The following is a 14,881-nucleotide window of genomic DNA, read 5'->3' on the forward strand; positions in this document are numbered from 1 at the left end:
GATACACTGCGGTTACAGATTCTTTCCTGTCCCCTGTCAGTGGGATGAGATCAGGTTTAACGCTCTAAAACCACGAATGTAGACGAGCCCAGCTCTTGCAGTGCAGGGGGTTGCCAGTTCACACCCAGCCTCCGCTCTGCTACATTAGCAATGGCATTTACATTACTAGCATTGTTGTGAACTGTTATATAGCTATGATTGGCATTGTTATCCAAAGGGGTCAGGCAATTGCTCTTGAAGGTTGAAGAGACAGATAAAGGTGGTTATTTCTGCGTGTATTTGCTTAAGGCTTACCTTTAATAGCACTGCACAACTAGCAAGAAAGTGTTCTATTACAGGGGCAGCTTGTGCTTATGATTACAATGCAGCGACAGCAAAGCAGCTTCTCCTGGGAGGTGCAGTGAAAGCTTGCTCTGTGTAAGACAAGCTCAGGGTTTATTACATGATGAGGTGCATGAGTATATAGAGGGGAACATTTAATCAAAAAAATCCAATGGCTTCACTTAAATGCTATTCTAATCTAAAACATTAGATTTCAATATTTAGTGATGCAGCATAATGCCATTGTGGACCTTGGTTGCATTACATTGGCGTGATTTAAATTATTGAAATGTCACATTATGTGCAGAAACTGCATTCCATGGTAGCTTCTTTTTCTTTTTTTTGTCAAATAAGGAAAAGTTGCTTTATAATGACATTGTAAGCTAGAATTAGTATATTTGTATTCATTTACAGTCATATATGTAGTGTATTATATTGTGACGTCCAACTGCAATCTAATGGCTCAGATAATTAAATAAATAGGAGGCTGTGTGGTCCAGTGGTTAAAGAAAAGGGCTTGTAACCAGGAGATCCCCAGTTCAAATCCCACCTCAGCCATTGACTCATTGTGTGACCCTGAGCAAGTCACTTAACCTCCTTGTGCTCCGTCTTTCGGGTGAGACGTAGTTGTAAGTGACTCTGCAGCTGATGCATAGTTCACACACCCTAGTCTCTGTAAGCCACCTTGGATAAAGGTGTCTGCTAAATAAACAAATAATAATAATAATAATTGTTCCAATTGCAATGTAACATGGGGAATGTGGCTGGATCTTGATTGTGAAGCCCCAGAAGCATTGTGTTTTATTATTTTTGCTTTATTTTTGTGTTTGTTTAATAAACAATAGATACAATACCATTTTAATTAACAAAGAAACTCTCCGGAAAACATTTGTTAAAAAAAAAAAAATGTACCTTGTTTAGAGGAAACAATTGCAGGAAGAGAATCTATGACATACAAAATAAACTGGAGACCTTGCTTTGTTAAACTGTCTGTTGAACTTCCTGTTTTCTGATGTCAGAGTAGTTATTTAGTAAATGCATGTGTACTTACACAATTATAATATTATTAAGCATAGTTACAATGTACTTCATATGTAAATTATTTTGATGATACAAGCCTAACTCTAAACCTAACTCTAATCCTTTTCTGATACAATTGTGTACATACAAAAAGATGTACACATTAAGTACACTGTAACTATGCATAATAACATTGCAATTATGTGCAAGTACACATGCATTTACTATGTAACTACTATGTAAATACACAGTAATTAGAGACCCTTAATGGAAAGTGTTACCTAAAATTAATTCTGCCTAAACCAAATAAAAGTACTTTGTGCATTGCTGTTTTTTAAATGAACACTAAACTCAGTCTGGAAAATGAAATAATGTCCCACTTGCAGTCTTCAAATCTAAAAACTAGTGATGTTTTGAGATTCTTTGAATATTTCTTGAAAGGAATGTTTTAAGATAATTGGAATATCTTGGAGTTCAGCCCTCCAATATGTGTGGGTGATGGAAGTCCTCTCACCGTCAGATGAAAGATGTTTAATTAGTTAATTGGAACGCTTACCTTCTAACGAGCACATTGCACTCTTCTGTTTTGTTTGTTATCAGCAGTGAGACTAGTACCCCCCTGTCTGTAGCACAGATATGTTTTAGGCCAAGCGCAGGTGTTTACTCAAGGCCCTGTCACTAATTGCATGCAGTAAACGGGGTCTGTGCACTCAAGTGTAAACAGAAAACATTCATCAGAGATAATGGCAGGGGAAGTTTCCACAAGTGAAAAGATTATTAAATATTTTTTTTTTTTTTTTTGTGTTAGTACTTTAATTAAGATTAACAAAGTATCAACTGCTTATTTCTCTTCTTCTCTGTTCTCCTGGCCTGTAGATATGGAGCACCATGAACTCTGTGAACGCAATGCTAGTGAATGCAGTGTCTGCATCTAGTGTTTCAGTCTGCACACGCTCGGCTACATACAGCACAACAAAGCTAATATAACTGCCATGTATTGTTTTAGATGGTTGTTATTCTAAAACTGAAACACTTGCCACATAATCTTTATACAGTGAAAGGCTGAGGCAACGCATGCAGTTTAGGCTTTAGACAACTATAGACACAACCAAATCTGTATATGGTAGGTAGCTGATGACACGTTAATTATTATTATTATTTATTTCTTAGCAGACGCCCTTATCCAGGGCGACTTACAAGATATCACATTATTTTTACATACAATTACCCATTTATACAGTTGGGTTTTTACTGGAGCAATCTAGGTAAAGTATCTTGCTCAAGGGTACAGCAGCAGTGTCCCCACCGGGGATTAAACCCACAACCCTCCGGTCAAGAATCCAGAGCCCTAACCACTACTCCACACTGCTGCCGGTATGTATAATAGAAAAACTAAGAGAAACGTACGAAATTCAATGACAAAAGTATTTTTCAATGTATAAAAACTGTGAACAGGTTTGGATCTTGTTCAACTTAGTAATCGGTTTGGAGTTCTCATTGTAATCTGTACCATACCCCATGCTTTGCCTCTTTGTTGTATGGCAGTAAAACACACTGATTACACTAATATTTTAGTTCACCTATATGGAAATTCTACAGCTGCTATCTGCATGCATTTCATTATTGTAGCCTGGTTTGCAAACAACATGATAGGTGAGTTGGCATTACCGGGGTTCAGATTAGAGAGTGTACATTGAAAATTAAAACAGATGTAAAAATAGATTTCAGGTAGACAAAGAAATTGAAGGAATCAGCCCTTTATATAAAAAAAACTAAGCTGGATTGATTTTGTTTTTTTCCAGCAGTTACCCAACCTTTAAAGCTTTGCAGTTTATACTGTAGTTTCTGCGTTTTGAAGATTGAGATCCTCAGGGCTGTGCTTCTTAGAATCAAAAGCAAATGCATTGTTGTTCTTTTAAAAAGCTGGCATAGATTTTTCTTTTCGTTTTGTAAATCCCCCTTTAGGGGGAGTGTGTTGGAGTATGTCACCCTGCTCTTTTTGAAACGGCTTTAAATAATTTCATGCTTCAGTGAAACTTAGAAACTATGTGCGGTTGTATAACAGTATTGATTAAACTCCACAGGGAACAGCAATCCTGTGTAATTAGTTATAAAATATTTTAAATTCTAGAACAAGCATTGAGATAGCTCTCATTGTATTCGGTTGTCTTGAGTGAATAGATTACTTACCGCATCTCATTTTGGAATCTTGCTTTCATTCAAATTCAACCAAAGAATGACCAGGCTAATTGCACTCTTCTGAAACATGTTCATTAAATGCAGGTCTTGATCTAAGGAAAGCAATTATCCAACTTCAGGTTAATTTGGGTTTATATAGCTGTAATATAAATGCGTTGTATGATGAGATGTTTGCTTCAGCAACTCCTCGCATCTGCGTTGAAAGACGCAGTATCTTTCAGAACAAAAGGAACAGTAATAATCCTGACTGTTTTTACTGAAACGAAGATGATTTGAAACTTCTTCACAGTGGACCTGATGTGCCAAACACAAACAAATCTGACAAAGGTTTGCATATCATGACTTGCAAAACATTTGTGTCTATTTGTTTAATTTGTGTTAGAATTGTATAATATATTAAATGTTTTTATATTTTCTCATCAGGGCCACACAACTTTTTTTTTTTTTTTTTACTGTACAGCTATGGTTAGTATGTTCCATACAGCAACCACTGTTAAATAAGTCCACTACCATCTGTATTTGCTGCCCACTAGAGCTGATGGTGGTAGAATGCCTCTATGTGAATCAATTCAGATATAAAGATTCTTCGAACTGTCAGAAACAAATTGATAAGAAAAATTGCACTGTTTCATTACTTTGACATCCTGTAAATATAACAATAATGCCAGCTGCAGAAAAATGCAGGTGTAGACCAGAGTGTGGTTGTGATGTATCCGTCCCGCTGCCTCTCTCTCAGGATTACAAGCGGAGCCTGCGCTTGTTGAGCCTGGATGATATGCAGCGGCTGGAGACCTGCATGCTTCATCCTGAGGCTGTGGAGTGCATGGAATACTGCTGCCCTCTTCCCTCCCCCCTCCCTCTCTGTCATTGTATATAATAATAGAAGTATGCTGGACATTACAATATTTACTGACTATTCTTTAACAGTTTGGACTGGAGGATTGTATATGTCTGGTAGACAAACCACATGATACACCCTTTTTCAACAAATCCAAAGAAATATATAAAAGCAATGAAGACGTTTTCTATGTCTTTAAATATTTATGTTTAATATAACAAAACCAGTAATGATAACAAACTCTGAAAGGGTATATATATACATAAACAACAACACACACTAACATGCTTACTCTATTTATTCAAAATAACCAAGCAATAAATCGCAGGTACAAATACAGAAACACATTTTAAACTACTACTACTTAAATTAAGCCTTTTCATGGTCCCCCACCTGTCCTTGATCATAAGTGCTGTTCTTCCTCTAAGGGCCTAGCTTTCCATGATAATCTTCCATTTCCCTTCCCTGAATCTTGAGACCCCCTTTCTCAATCCACTTTGTCTCCTTCCGGGACCACTTCTGGAGAAAGAACAGGAAAGGGTTAATAGAGCGCATGTCACTCACGTAAAGCCAATAAGTCACAGTTATTTTCCTGCTTTGGTCACCAGCGCCTGAGTGGGTGCTGGTAATGCTAAGGCATGTTGACATCTAAACAGCAGAGCTAACTTTGCCTATTTAGGAAGGATTGTCTCTCATGTTGTTTCATTAATAATAATAATGAATTAAAAGTGGAGGCAGTACAGCAGTAAGGGGTTACAGGTTTACATCACAATGAAATAGTAAGAAAAACATCCAACTTTTACTGTTTCAGCAGTAAGAAATTATGATAAGTATCAACAGTCATAGCATTTACTCTGGTATCCAGTAGTATTTACCTCATAGACCTACTGTGTAATAGGTTTGGCTTTGATAATCCCTCTTCTCTCCAGTGACATGAAACTCTGCAATAAGATGCACGATTCTCAATTTGTGTGTGCAATCTCTGAAAAGGGAAGTTAATCTCACATACAAAGTTAGACTACGTGACTGGAGCCAGGTGGTGGAGTGGGCTAATTCACTAGCATGCTGTGCTGGTCCTCCTTAGAGGACTGGGTTTGAATCCAGATGAGTGCTTTCCTTTATTGTCAAACTGGTTAATTTCCTGTATACTCAATGTAAAAGCAAGGTAGGTGAGTGAAAGGTGGTTGTGTTGCTGTCTGAGAGAAGAGGAAGGTAGCAAACCCTACTTTCTCCACTTGTGCATGCAGGAGTCTGTTTAAAAGATTTTTATTGAGTGCATGCAATTAGTCTTCAGTCTATTGTGGAATGCACACAAAAATAACTTGTGCATACAAGTGGACAAAAATACAGTTTGCCGCCTTCCTCCTCTCAGGCAGGTGTATATTAAGGATAAATGACAAAGCCCCATTGAATACAGAAAATATACAAGAAAGTGGACAAAAGATCCATTTGATCCTTCTGTACTTTTTTGTATTCAGTGAGGATTCGTCATTTATTCTATTTATACCACAAGACTACAATTTAACAACAACAATTGTAGAATATTAAAACACAAACATACGCTCTGGTTCTTATGTGAATCCCAGTACAGTTTCCCAGTAAACTGGGAAAGGTCTCTGTGTTGCTGCTCTGGCCACTGGAAGTGAACACACAAACAACGCACTTTTTAAATTAAACCGTCTTTAATTTGTGAAAGCCATGAGATTCAAGACACTCACAGTATAAAAATAACTCAGATTGAGTCGTTTTTAAAGTAGCAGCATAGACAGAACACAATAATACCCTGCCTCCCTGCCCATGGCTCCCCTTCGGCCAGCCTCACCAATTATCTGAAAACGTATTTATAGGCAGGGGCAACTCGAAAGGCGAGGTCAACGAATGTACTGCAAAATACATATAAATAATGAAGTAGCGTGGTCTAGTCTATATGTTAATAAATAATCTATTACAGTTTCCGTCATGTGCAAACACAGACACTACTTAATGTATGTAGCAATCACTTCAGCATTCCTACCCTGTTAAATGATCACAGTAATCGGATGCAGTTTTGGCCCTTTTGTGTTGCTGTCCTGTTTTACCTGCCGCTTGGACCCGTATTTGGTACTGTCGCTCAACCCTAGCAGCTGAGGGTACAGAAGCATGCATGTGAAGTAATGTTTGGTTTGCCAATCAAATCATTGCTTTTTGTAATTTAGGCATGGAGAAAAACAAAGTCAAGGTTTTTTTTTTGTTTGTTTGTTTGTTTTAAAGCATGTAAGCCAGTCTGGAATGCATTTTAAAACGTTATCTAATGGGATATTTTTTATTATTAAAATATTATTTAACTACATAATTAAAAAGGTACCGGTAATTCCAGTCAACTTTAAATTAGAAGATAGAAACATTATAATTGCGCCTACAGTACATCAGTTTGTTTGAGTGCTGTAATTAAATGCAGTATGCATTAAAAGCTTTCATATTCCCCCTTAATAGAGGCACGGTGTGCATTTTAATGTATATATGTATGACTTGAAAGCACATCCAATCTGCAGGAGGCATTTCATACACCTGATTACACAGAGAAGCTAAATACAATACTTGCAATTTAGTGTTTACCAAGTGCCTTATGACACATTGTATACTGTTGTTTAGTAGAACCACCCCACACCACCCATAACACATAATACCAGGCTCTGAACATAAACTTCATTTCAATTATCAGCATTACAGCCACTGCCCAGCTTGTGTTTGGTTTTTTGGTTCTGCTACAATAAATACATAAGCTACTGCATTGGATGACAAGTATCACATCCAACACACATGAAGCACATGAACTTACTTTGCTTTTCTTATCAAATAATATCATACTCTGAAACTTGAGATAATGCACACAGACAAATGGATGGTGTGGCTAGGGTTAGGGTTAGGGTTAGGGAGGGCTCTGTTGGAATGGTATGATTAGTGTGACATTACAAATCTGCCACATGGGTGAGGGGTGGTTGTTTTTTAGATGTTTAGTGGTCCTCTTGTGTTGGTGGAATTGCCAGTGTATTCAGCAAGTGTATCCACACACACGCTCTACCATCCAATGCAAACAATACAAACAGTGGTTCCATAAACACTAAAAAACCCGAGTTATTATTGTATTTCAAGAGAACATTCTGTATCTAAAATTGTTTTTTTTTAATGTCAGCACACCAATTAAATACATTTACGGCCCATTTGTCTAACACTGACTAACCTCTCCCGTGGGATTCATGCACTTACCACACTTTATAAAATGTTTGTAACAGCAGCAATAAAATCCAGTTTCAAGATACACAGAGGTTTTCAGTTCTGCTTATACTAAATAAATGTTACTATGCTGCAATATATCATTTATTGACACGTATGCCACCGATATAACCCCCAAAAAAGAGTAAAAATCTACAACAAGCAAAACCACCCTCTTGACATGCTAATGTATTCAGCATATTTTAGTGTCCTTAGATTCACTTAACAGAAGCTAATGCTATTTGTTGGGGATAACGTATTCACAGAATGATTAGAATAAATGATAATGTAGCTATCCCTATATATACATAATGTGCACTGCTTGTAGTGATGGCAACCAACTATGAGGCGTACAGCAAGTGGAGGGAATCACAGTAACTTGTATTGTATTGTATTGTATTGCATTGTATTGTATTGTATTGTATTGTATTGTATTGTATTGTATTGTATTGTCACCAATGCTTCATTTTTCATATGACTTATCACAGTGTTAGATTGAACAACAGGTTAGTACTTTCATGGTTAGTACTAATGACAAAGAACTGTACAAAATGCAACTTTCTTTATGTTTATTTATTATCTATTGAAATAGTTTAATAATATTTGCAAGCAGAGGTTTCTGCTAAACAAAGGCAATTTATAATAACAGTATAATATGGAGAGAGAGAGAGAGAGAGAGAGAGAGAGAGAGAGAGAGAGAGAGAGAGAGAGAGAGAGAGAGAGAGAGAGAGAGAGAGAGAGAGAGAGAGAGAGAGAGAGAGAGAGAGAGAACTGGTCAATTATATTTAGTGGTAAATTTATATGAAACTTTTCCTAGGGTTTCTGACAGCTTTCTTGGAACAAATCCTTGAAAAACGTCTTTAAACACATAGCATATTACATTTTTTTGTGACTGGTACCAGGTGAGTGTGGTTAAATTGAATAGGAGGTTGATTTGCAATTTGATTGGTTTCCACACAGCTTTTTGTAGTTGTGTCATCCCATTGAAGTGCATTAAACTATTGTATTGTTTAAGTATTGTCTTTAGTGCAGTTTAGCAGCTGTTAACCAGTTCCCTTGCAAAGTGAGGGTGCGAGGAGAGACTGTTGGAGAAAATCCGACCCTAGCAGTGCTCTGGAAGACACCAACTACTAGACAGGTCTGTACCCTCCCCCCCACCAATCCTGCTCCCACACTACTGTACCTATCCGTCTCACCTGTCCTGCTATGACTGTCTCTCACATCCCTGTTATTCTGTCCTCTCACTCCCATCCTCTGTCCTCTCTCTGCCGCTGCTCCCCTAACCCCTCTAACCTCATCCCCCTGCCTCTCTGGTGCCCTCTGGAACTGTCACTCTTCTGCTAACAAAGCTGATTTCATCTCTGCCTTTGCCTCCCACCTCTCTCTCGATTGCCTTGCTCTCACTGAAACCTGGCTCTTTCCTGATAACACTGTAACTCCTGCTGCCCTTTCCTCTCTCTACGTCCTGTCCCATACTCCGCGTCTCATTGGACAGGGAGGTGGGACTGGTCTTCTCCTCTCTCCCTCCTTACTCTTTTATGTCCTCTCTGACCTCTCCTCATTCTCTGTTAACACCTTTGAATTTCATGCTGTCCAACTTCTCTATACTTCAGCTTCTCTCTCTCTCTATCCCCTCCTACCCACAAAGCTGGCCATCAACTGGACCCCACCTTCTCCAAAGCCTGCTGCCCCTCCACCCTCTCTGATCACTATTTCATCTCTTTTTCTCTGTCTCTCCCCTCTCCGTACTCAACCTCCCCCTCTCTGTCTCTCCTACTAACTCACCTTCCTTCTCCTCCTTCTCTCCCCTCCCAGACTTCTTCTCCCTCCTCCAGGGCAACAAACCCACCACGTGGGCCTTGGACCCCCTCCACAGACCTCTTTCAAGCTGCTGCTCTACTCCCCTTCATCTCCTCTCTTCTCAACACCTCTTTCCCTCTGCCTTCAAATAAGCCTCTATCACCGCCATCTTCAAAAAACCTACCCTTGACCCCACCTCCCTCCAGAACTACCTCCTGTCTCCCTCTTATCCTTCCTCTCTAAAACCCTTGAGCAGGCAGTACACCACCAACTCTCTGCTTTCCTGTCTAACCACTCTCTGCTCGACCCTCCTATCCTCTCTCACTGACCTGGGAATCTCTGGCACTGCTCTGGCCTGGTTCTCCTCCTACCTCTCTGACCACACATACCAGGTAACCTGGCACGACTCAACCTCCACACCTCACCCTCTCTCAACAGGAGTCCCCCAAGGATTAGTCTTGGGTCCTCTGTTCTCTCTCTACACCTGCTCCCTGGGCCCCCCTCATAGCATCCTATGGTTTCTCATACCATTTCTATGCTGCTGATGCTCAGATCTTTCTCTCCTTCCCCCCATCTGACCCCACCATCCCCTCCCTTACCTCTACCTGTCTGTCTGCTATCTCCTCTTGGATGCACTCGCATCACTTCAAACTCAACCTCTCTAAATCTGACCTCCTTTTCTTCCCCTCCTCATTTTCCCCCTCCTCTGATCTCTCTATCTCTATTCCTCTGGAATCTACCACGCTCTCTCCCTCCTCCTCAGCAAAGAACCTCGGAGTAACCCTGGACCCCTGCCTCTCCTACTCCCAGCACATCTCCACTCTAGCACGCACCTGCTGATTCTTCCTGAGCAACAGACAAAGAATCTGACCCTTCCTCACCAACTACTCCACGCAACTCCTTGTCCAGGCCCTGGTACTCTCCTGTCTAGACTACTGCAACTCCCTCCTGGCCGGCCTCCCTGCGTCCGCCACCCATCTGCTCCAGCTCATCCAGAACTCCGCTGCTCTCCTGGTGTCTCTGTGCCTCGCTTCTCCCAAGCTACTCCATTGCTCTGCTCACTCCACTGCTCTGCTCACTCCATAGGCTCCCGATCACCGCTCGCATCCAGTTCAAGACTCTTGTACTCGCCTACCAGTGCCTTAACCAGACTGCACCCAGCTACCTCTAGGCCCTCATCTCTCCCTACACCCCCACCCAACCTCTCTGCTCCACCTGCACTAGGAAATTGACTGTACTTCCTCTACGCTCCCCTGCCTCCAGAGCCCGCTCCTTCTCCACCCTCGCCCCACAGTGGTGGAACGACCTTCTTACAGATGTCAGGACTGCCCAGTCCCTGACCACCTTCCGGCGCCTCCTCAAGACACACCTCTTCAGACAACACCTGTAAAACTCAACTCTCCCCTTCTGGTCTGTATAGCACTCTGCTTTAATGCACTTTAGCTTGCACTTATATGCTCCCTATTTAAATGTATTCAATCCTGCACTTAACCCAATCTGTAGTGTTTTGTATTTCACCTGCACTCGTATCTAACCCTGATGTATCTATCAACACTGTTATCTGCTCTTGTACTGCCCCGATATCAAATCGTACTGTGTTTTGTATTTGCTCTTATTAGGACTGAAGTCATTGTATTTTGTATCTTGCTCTTAATTGTACTGTAATTCTTGATATGTATTTTTTGTATACAACTGTCGCCCTGGGTAAGGGCATCTGCTAATAAATAAATTAATAATAATAATAATAATAATAATAATAATAATAATAATAATAATAATAATAATAATAATAATATACAGTGTAACCATACAGGAGTTTCTACCTATGAAATCTGGGCACTTCAATATACTGGTTGCTGGGCTGTTTTTGTTCACAACAGGCTGTTTCAGACAAATAGAAGAGGAATTGAACAATCTGCCCTTTGATTTGAAAGTGAGACAAGCAGACCAGGCTGCAGGCTGCCAATGTGCACAGCCTTCCTCAATCGTGCATGTCATGTGTACTTAAGGAAAGAGGGAAATCACACTTGTTTTGACAGGCTTCATGGTTGCTCAAGTGTATGATTGGCATATTCACTGTTTACGGTTCCACATGGTGACCAATATGCATAAAATGCTTTAAATGTTGATCTGAGTCAAATACTATACTGTACTAGAACCAGTGTTTGGGATAACAAAGGCATTGCATTTTGCAATTCTGCATTGAGAGAATTGTGTTTAGTGCAGCAGCTGGTCCTTCCTGCTCCTAAAGAAAACATTCAAGTGACCTAAAAGATCTCCACATTTGGTTCCCTAAAACTGCATGAGAAACTGGTTTGTGGAACAGTTGCTTATCTTGCTCTTCTGTATCCATCTGGTTGTAAAATAGTTCACAGAGGTATTTAGTTAATAATTAAAGTGTAAAAGGGCACTTTGTCATTAGGAGGCATGTAATCCGAGACCCAGAGGCAATATTATGTTTTACAAAAGCAAACAGACTGGTGGCATCAAATGAAATGTTTCACTTATTGTGTTAAAGTCTAATTGACCTTTTTGAGAAGCAAGTTTATTAGTAATGTCAGGACAAAGCCATCAATCGCTTGTTGTTTAAATAGGAATTGTATTGTATTGTCTTGTAAAGCCTTTCAACCATATAGCATTGCCAGGGGCAGTGAGATAAAACATGCTAGTATTGAGTATGGCCTGAAGTAAAATATATATTGCCAGTATACACAATTTCAGTCAACACTAGGTTGGAATTTTATTTTTTATTTTTGAATTCCCAACCAACAAAAACAAAACAAAAAAAAGCTAGATTACATTCAGATAGCTTTCACCTATAAAAAGCATTTATTAACATGGACAGAAATTGACTTTTGAACCCAGGTCATGATGACAGCAGCATAACACACCAATTAATAAAGCATCTTTTCAATGAGATTGGTTTCTCTGCTGTACAATGTAAGAATGAGCAAATGTGTTTTCTTTAATGTGTAAACTTCATCCATGGTAACAGACACTTTCCTCCCTTACCTAGAAGCACTGAGAACCCAGTCATATTCAACAGCGGTATAGACTGACAAATGAGAGGCAAATATTAAAGTATTAAAAAATATACTGACACGATACAGTATTGTTTTTACAAAAATATTCATTAAATTATAGAAAGCATTTATATATCTATATATATATATATATGCCATGTTTAAACTAATACTTACTGTACATGTAGCTTTAAACAAACTAATTAATGTGGCTTGTTTTTCACATACAAAAACTCCTATTTTGTTATTTAACCCTAAATTGCCATGTAGTCACAGACCTGCAAACAACAATACAATGTATGATGAACTACAATTCTTGAATAGCTTGCAAAACAATCAGCAGTCTGTAAATCATTTTAAACAACCCTCTTTCTGTCTCCTCTGCAAAGGATCTTTTTGAAAGACCTCCTGAAGTCATGGTTGAATATCGTGTATATAACCGGATTGAGGGAGCTATTACAGTACCCAAACCAAAAGAAGAACTTGAACAGAGTCTCGGGGACGTTGCACGAGAGACAGATGGCAGTCAAGCTATAGGTGAAGAAGAAGGGGAACCAGCAAACCACAAACACCCCGATCACCACTGCAAGCACGAAAGTGAATCTCTTTTCTCTGTTCTGCCTTCCTTTCCACCGCGACACCTTCACAGCTGGCTCTTCCTCCCTTTTGGGGAGGTTATCCCCTGGTTTGATCTGGGTCAGCTTGGTCCTTGCCTTCCCCCGTGTCTTGTTGCTCTTTTTCTTGATCGAGCAAGGGTTACTGACGTTGTGGTCAGAAGAAGAGGACTCTTCTAAGTCTTCTCCATTCATCTCCTGATCTCCAGCTGGGTCCTTCTCTTCCCCATTCAGTTTCTCGGGGCAGTCCTTGTCCACAAAGCCATTCTGCTTTCTGTCAACCTCATCGTTGTTTCTCTTGCTGGGGGGCACCCTCGTTCTCTTCTTGGCGATCTGGTAGATTCTAATGTAAACGAGAATCATGATGATGCAGGGGGCAAAAAAGGAGCATATACAGGAGGAGATGATGTACCACTTCTCGTCGTTGATTTTACAGCGTGGGTCTTCTTGCTTCCCCTGTTCTTTTTCCATTGTAATTAAGGGTGGGAAGGATATGACTGCCGAGATCACCCAGACAATAAATATGATGCATCTGATCCTTCGTGGAGTTCTCTTGAGGTTGTACTCAATGGCCTGGGTGATGGACCAGTACCTATCCAGACTTATGGCGCACAGGTGGACGATTGAAGATGTGCAAAACAAGACATCCAAGGCCAGATAGATCTCGCACCAGACTTTGCCAAAGTACCAGAAGCCCATTAATTCATTGGCCAGGGAAAAGGGCATGACCAAGGTGGCCACCAAGATATCTGCAGAGGCTAAAGAGACCAAAAATACGTTTTGTGGGGCTTTCAAAGCCCTGCTTGTAAACACTGCTATAACAACGAGGACGTTGCCAAACACTGTAAGGAGAATGAGGATCCCCACTAGAATGATCAGGGATACAGTGATTTGGATGGAGTAGGGAGCCCCTTTTTCACCTGGCTCAGTGTCATTGATTGTCCAACTATAGTTACAACTGGGGCAGTCCATTGCAGAAAATGCTTCTTTTCCCAGTGGTTGATTCTCCACGTTGAACATTAAATGGTTTAACTGGTGCTTTTAAAAAGTAAACATTGTCAGAGTGCCCCTCCTTATTTGATTCTGTTTTTCTTTGTTACTTTTGAATTTTCATTTTGAAGCTGCCCTTTAATTGACAACAAGAATGAATTGGCATTATTGTTTTATAAAGCGCTTTGTGATGGTGGTCAACTATAAAAGGCGCTATATAAAATAAAGATTGATTGATTGATTGATTGATTGATTGATTATCAAGTAGGTTCGGTCATGGATTTTTTTTTTTTAAAGTTAGCGCTCCACATAAACAAAGATATGCTTCCTTTGAATCAAGGCTTTCAAAACTTACATTCAACCTTGCATGCTTTGTTTCCTTTTTTGCAAACTTCATTTGTAATTTTTGTAACACGCCCAGTCAGTCCATCACACACGCCAAGTCGGCAAACTCCGTTAGAAGTAAATCTTCTTACCTTGGAATGACAGCAGAGTCTCATAAAAGGTCCGTGAATTAATCTTATGAATAGAATTGTTTAAATTGGTTTGCTTTAGAAGTCATCTCATCTTGAATGGTGTTGATATTAAACGAGAGTAGTTTTTTTGGGGGAAAAAAGTAATGATACTTCAGTTATCCTGCAGCTTTTATGTCCATGGATGACTGACACAAATGCAGTACAACGACGTACTCGGTCTCTTCACTTGCACAGTCCGATGCGAAAAAGAGTAATGAGTGACTCTTCGGGAGACATACCCAAGTTACCTTTGTGTCGTCTACTTGTACAAGCAGGTGGATAGCATAAAGAGCATGCTCTGCTTGTAGC

General features: G+C 39.9%; 1 protein-coding gene across 1 annotated transcript; it reads right to left on the minus strand.

The window, feature by feature from the left end:
* Positions 1–12,162: 12,162 nt before the first annotated feature.
* Positions 12,163–14,537, minus strand: adra2a (adrenoceptor alpha 2A). Its single transcript, XM_034024921.3, has one exon. The coding sequence runs from the start codon at positions 14,085–14,087 to the stop codon at positions 12,810–12,812; it is 1,278 nt and encodes a 425-aa protein (XP_033880812.1). The 5' UTR covers positions 14,088–14,537; the 3' UTR covers positions 12,163–12,809.
* Positions 14,538–14,881: the final 344 nt, after the last annotated feature.

Source organism: Acipenser ruthenus, chromosome 7 (assembly GCF_902713425.1).
Source record: "Acipenser ruthenus chromosome 7, fAciRut3.2 maternal haplotype, whole genome shotgun sequence".
Classification (NCBI taxonomy): domain Eukaryota; kingdom Metazoa; phylum Chordata; class Actinopteri; order Acipenseriformes; family Acipenseridae; genus Acipenser; species Acipenser ruthenus.

Bases quoted from the DNA above. Each gene is read 5' to 3' on its own strand.
- adra2a (XM_034024921.3), bottom strand. From the start codon at position 14,087: ATGTTCAACGTGGAGAATCAACCACTGGGAAAAGAAGCATTTTCTGCA.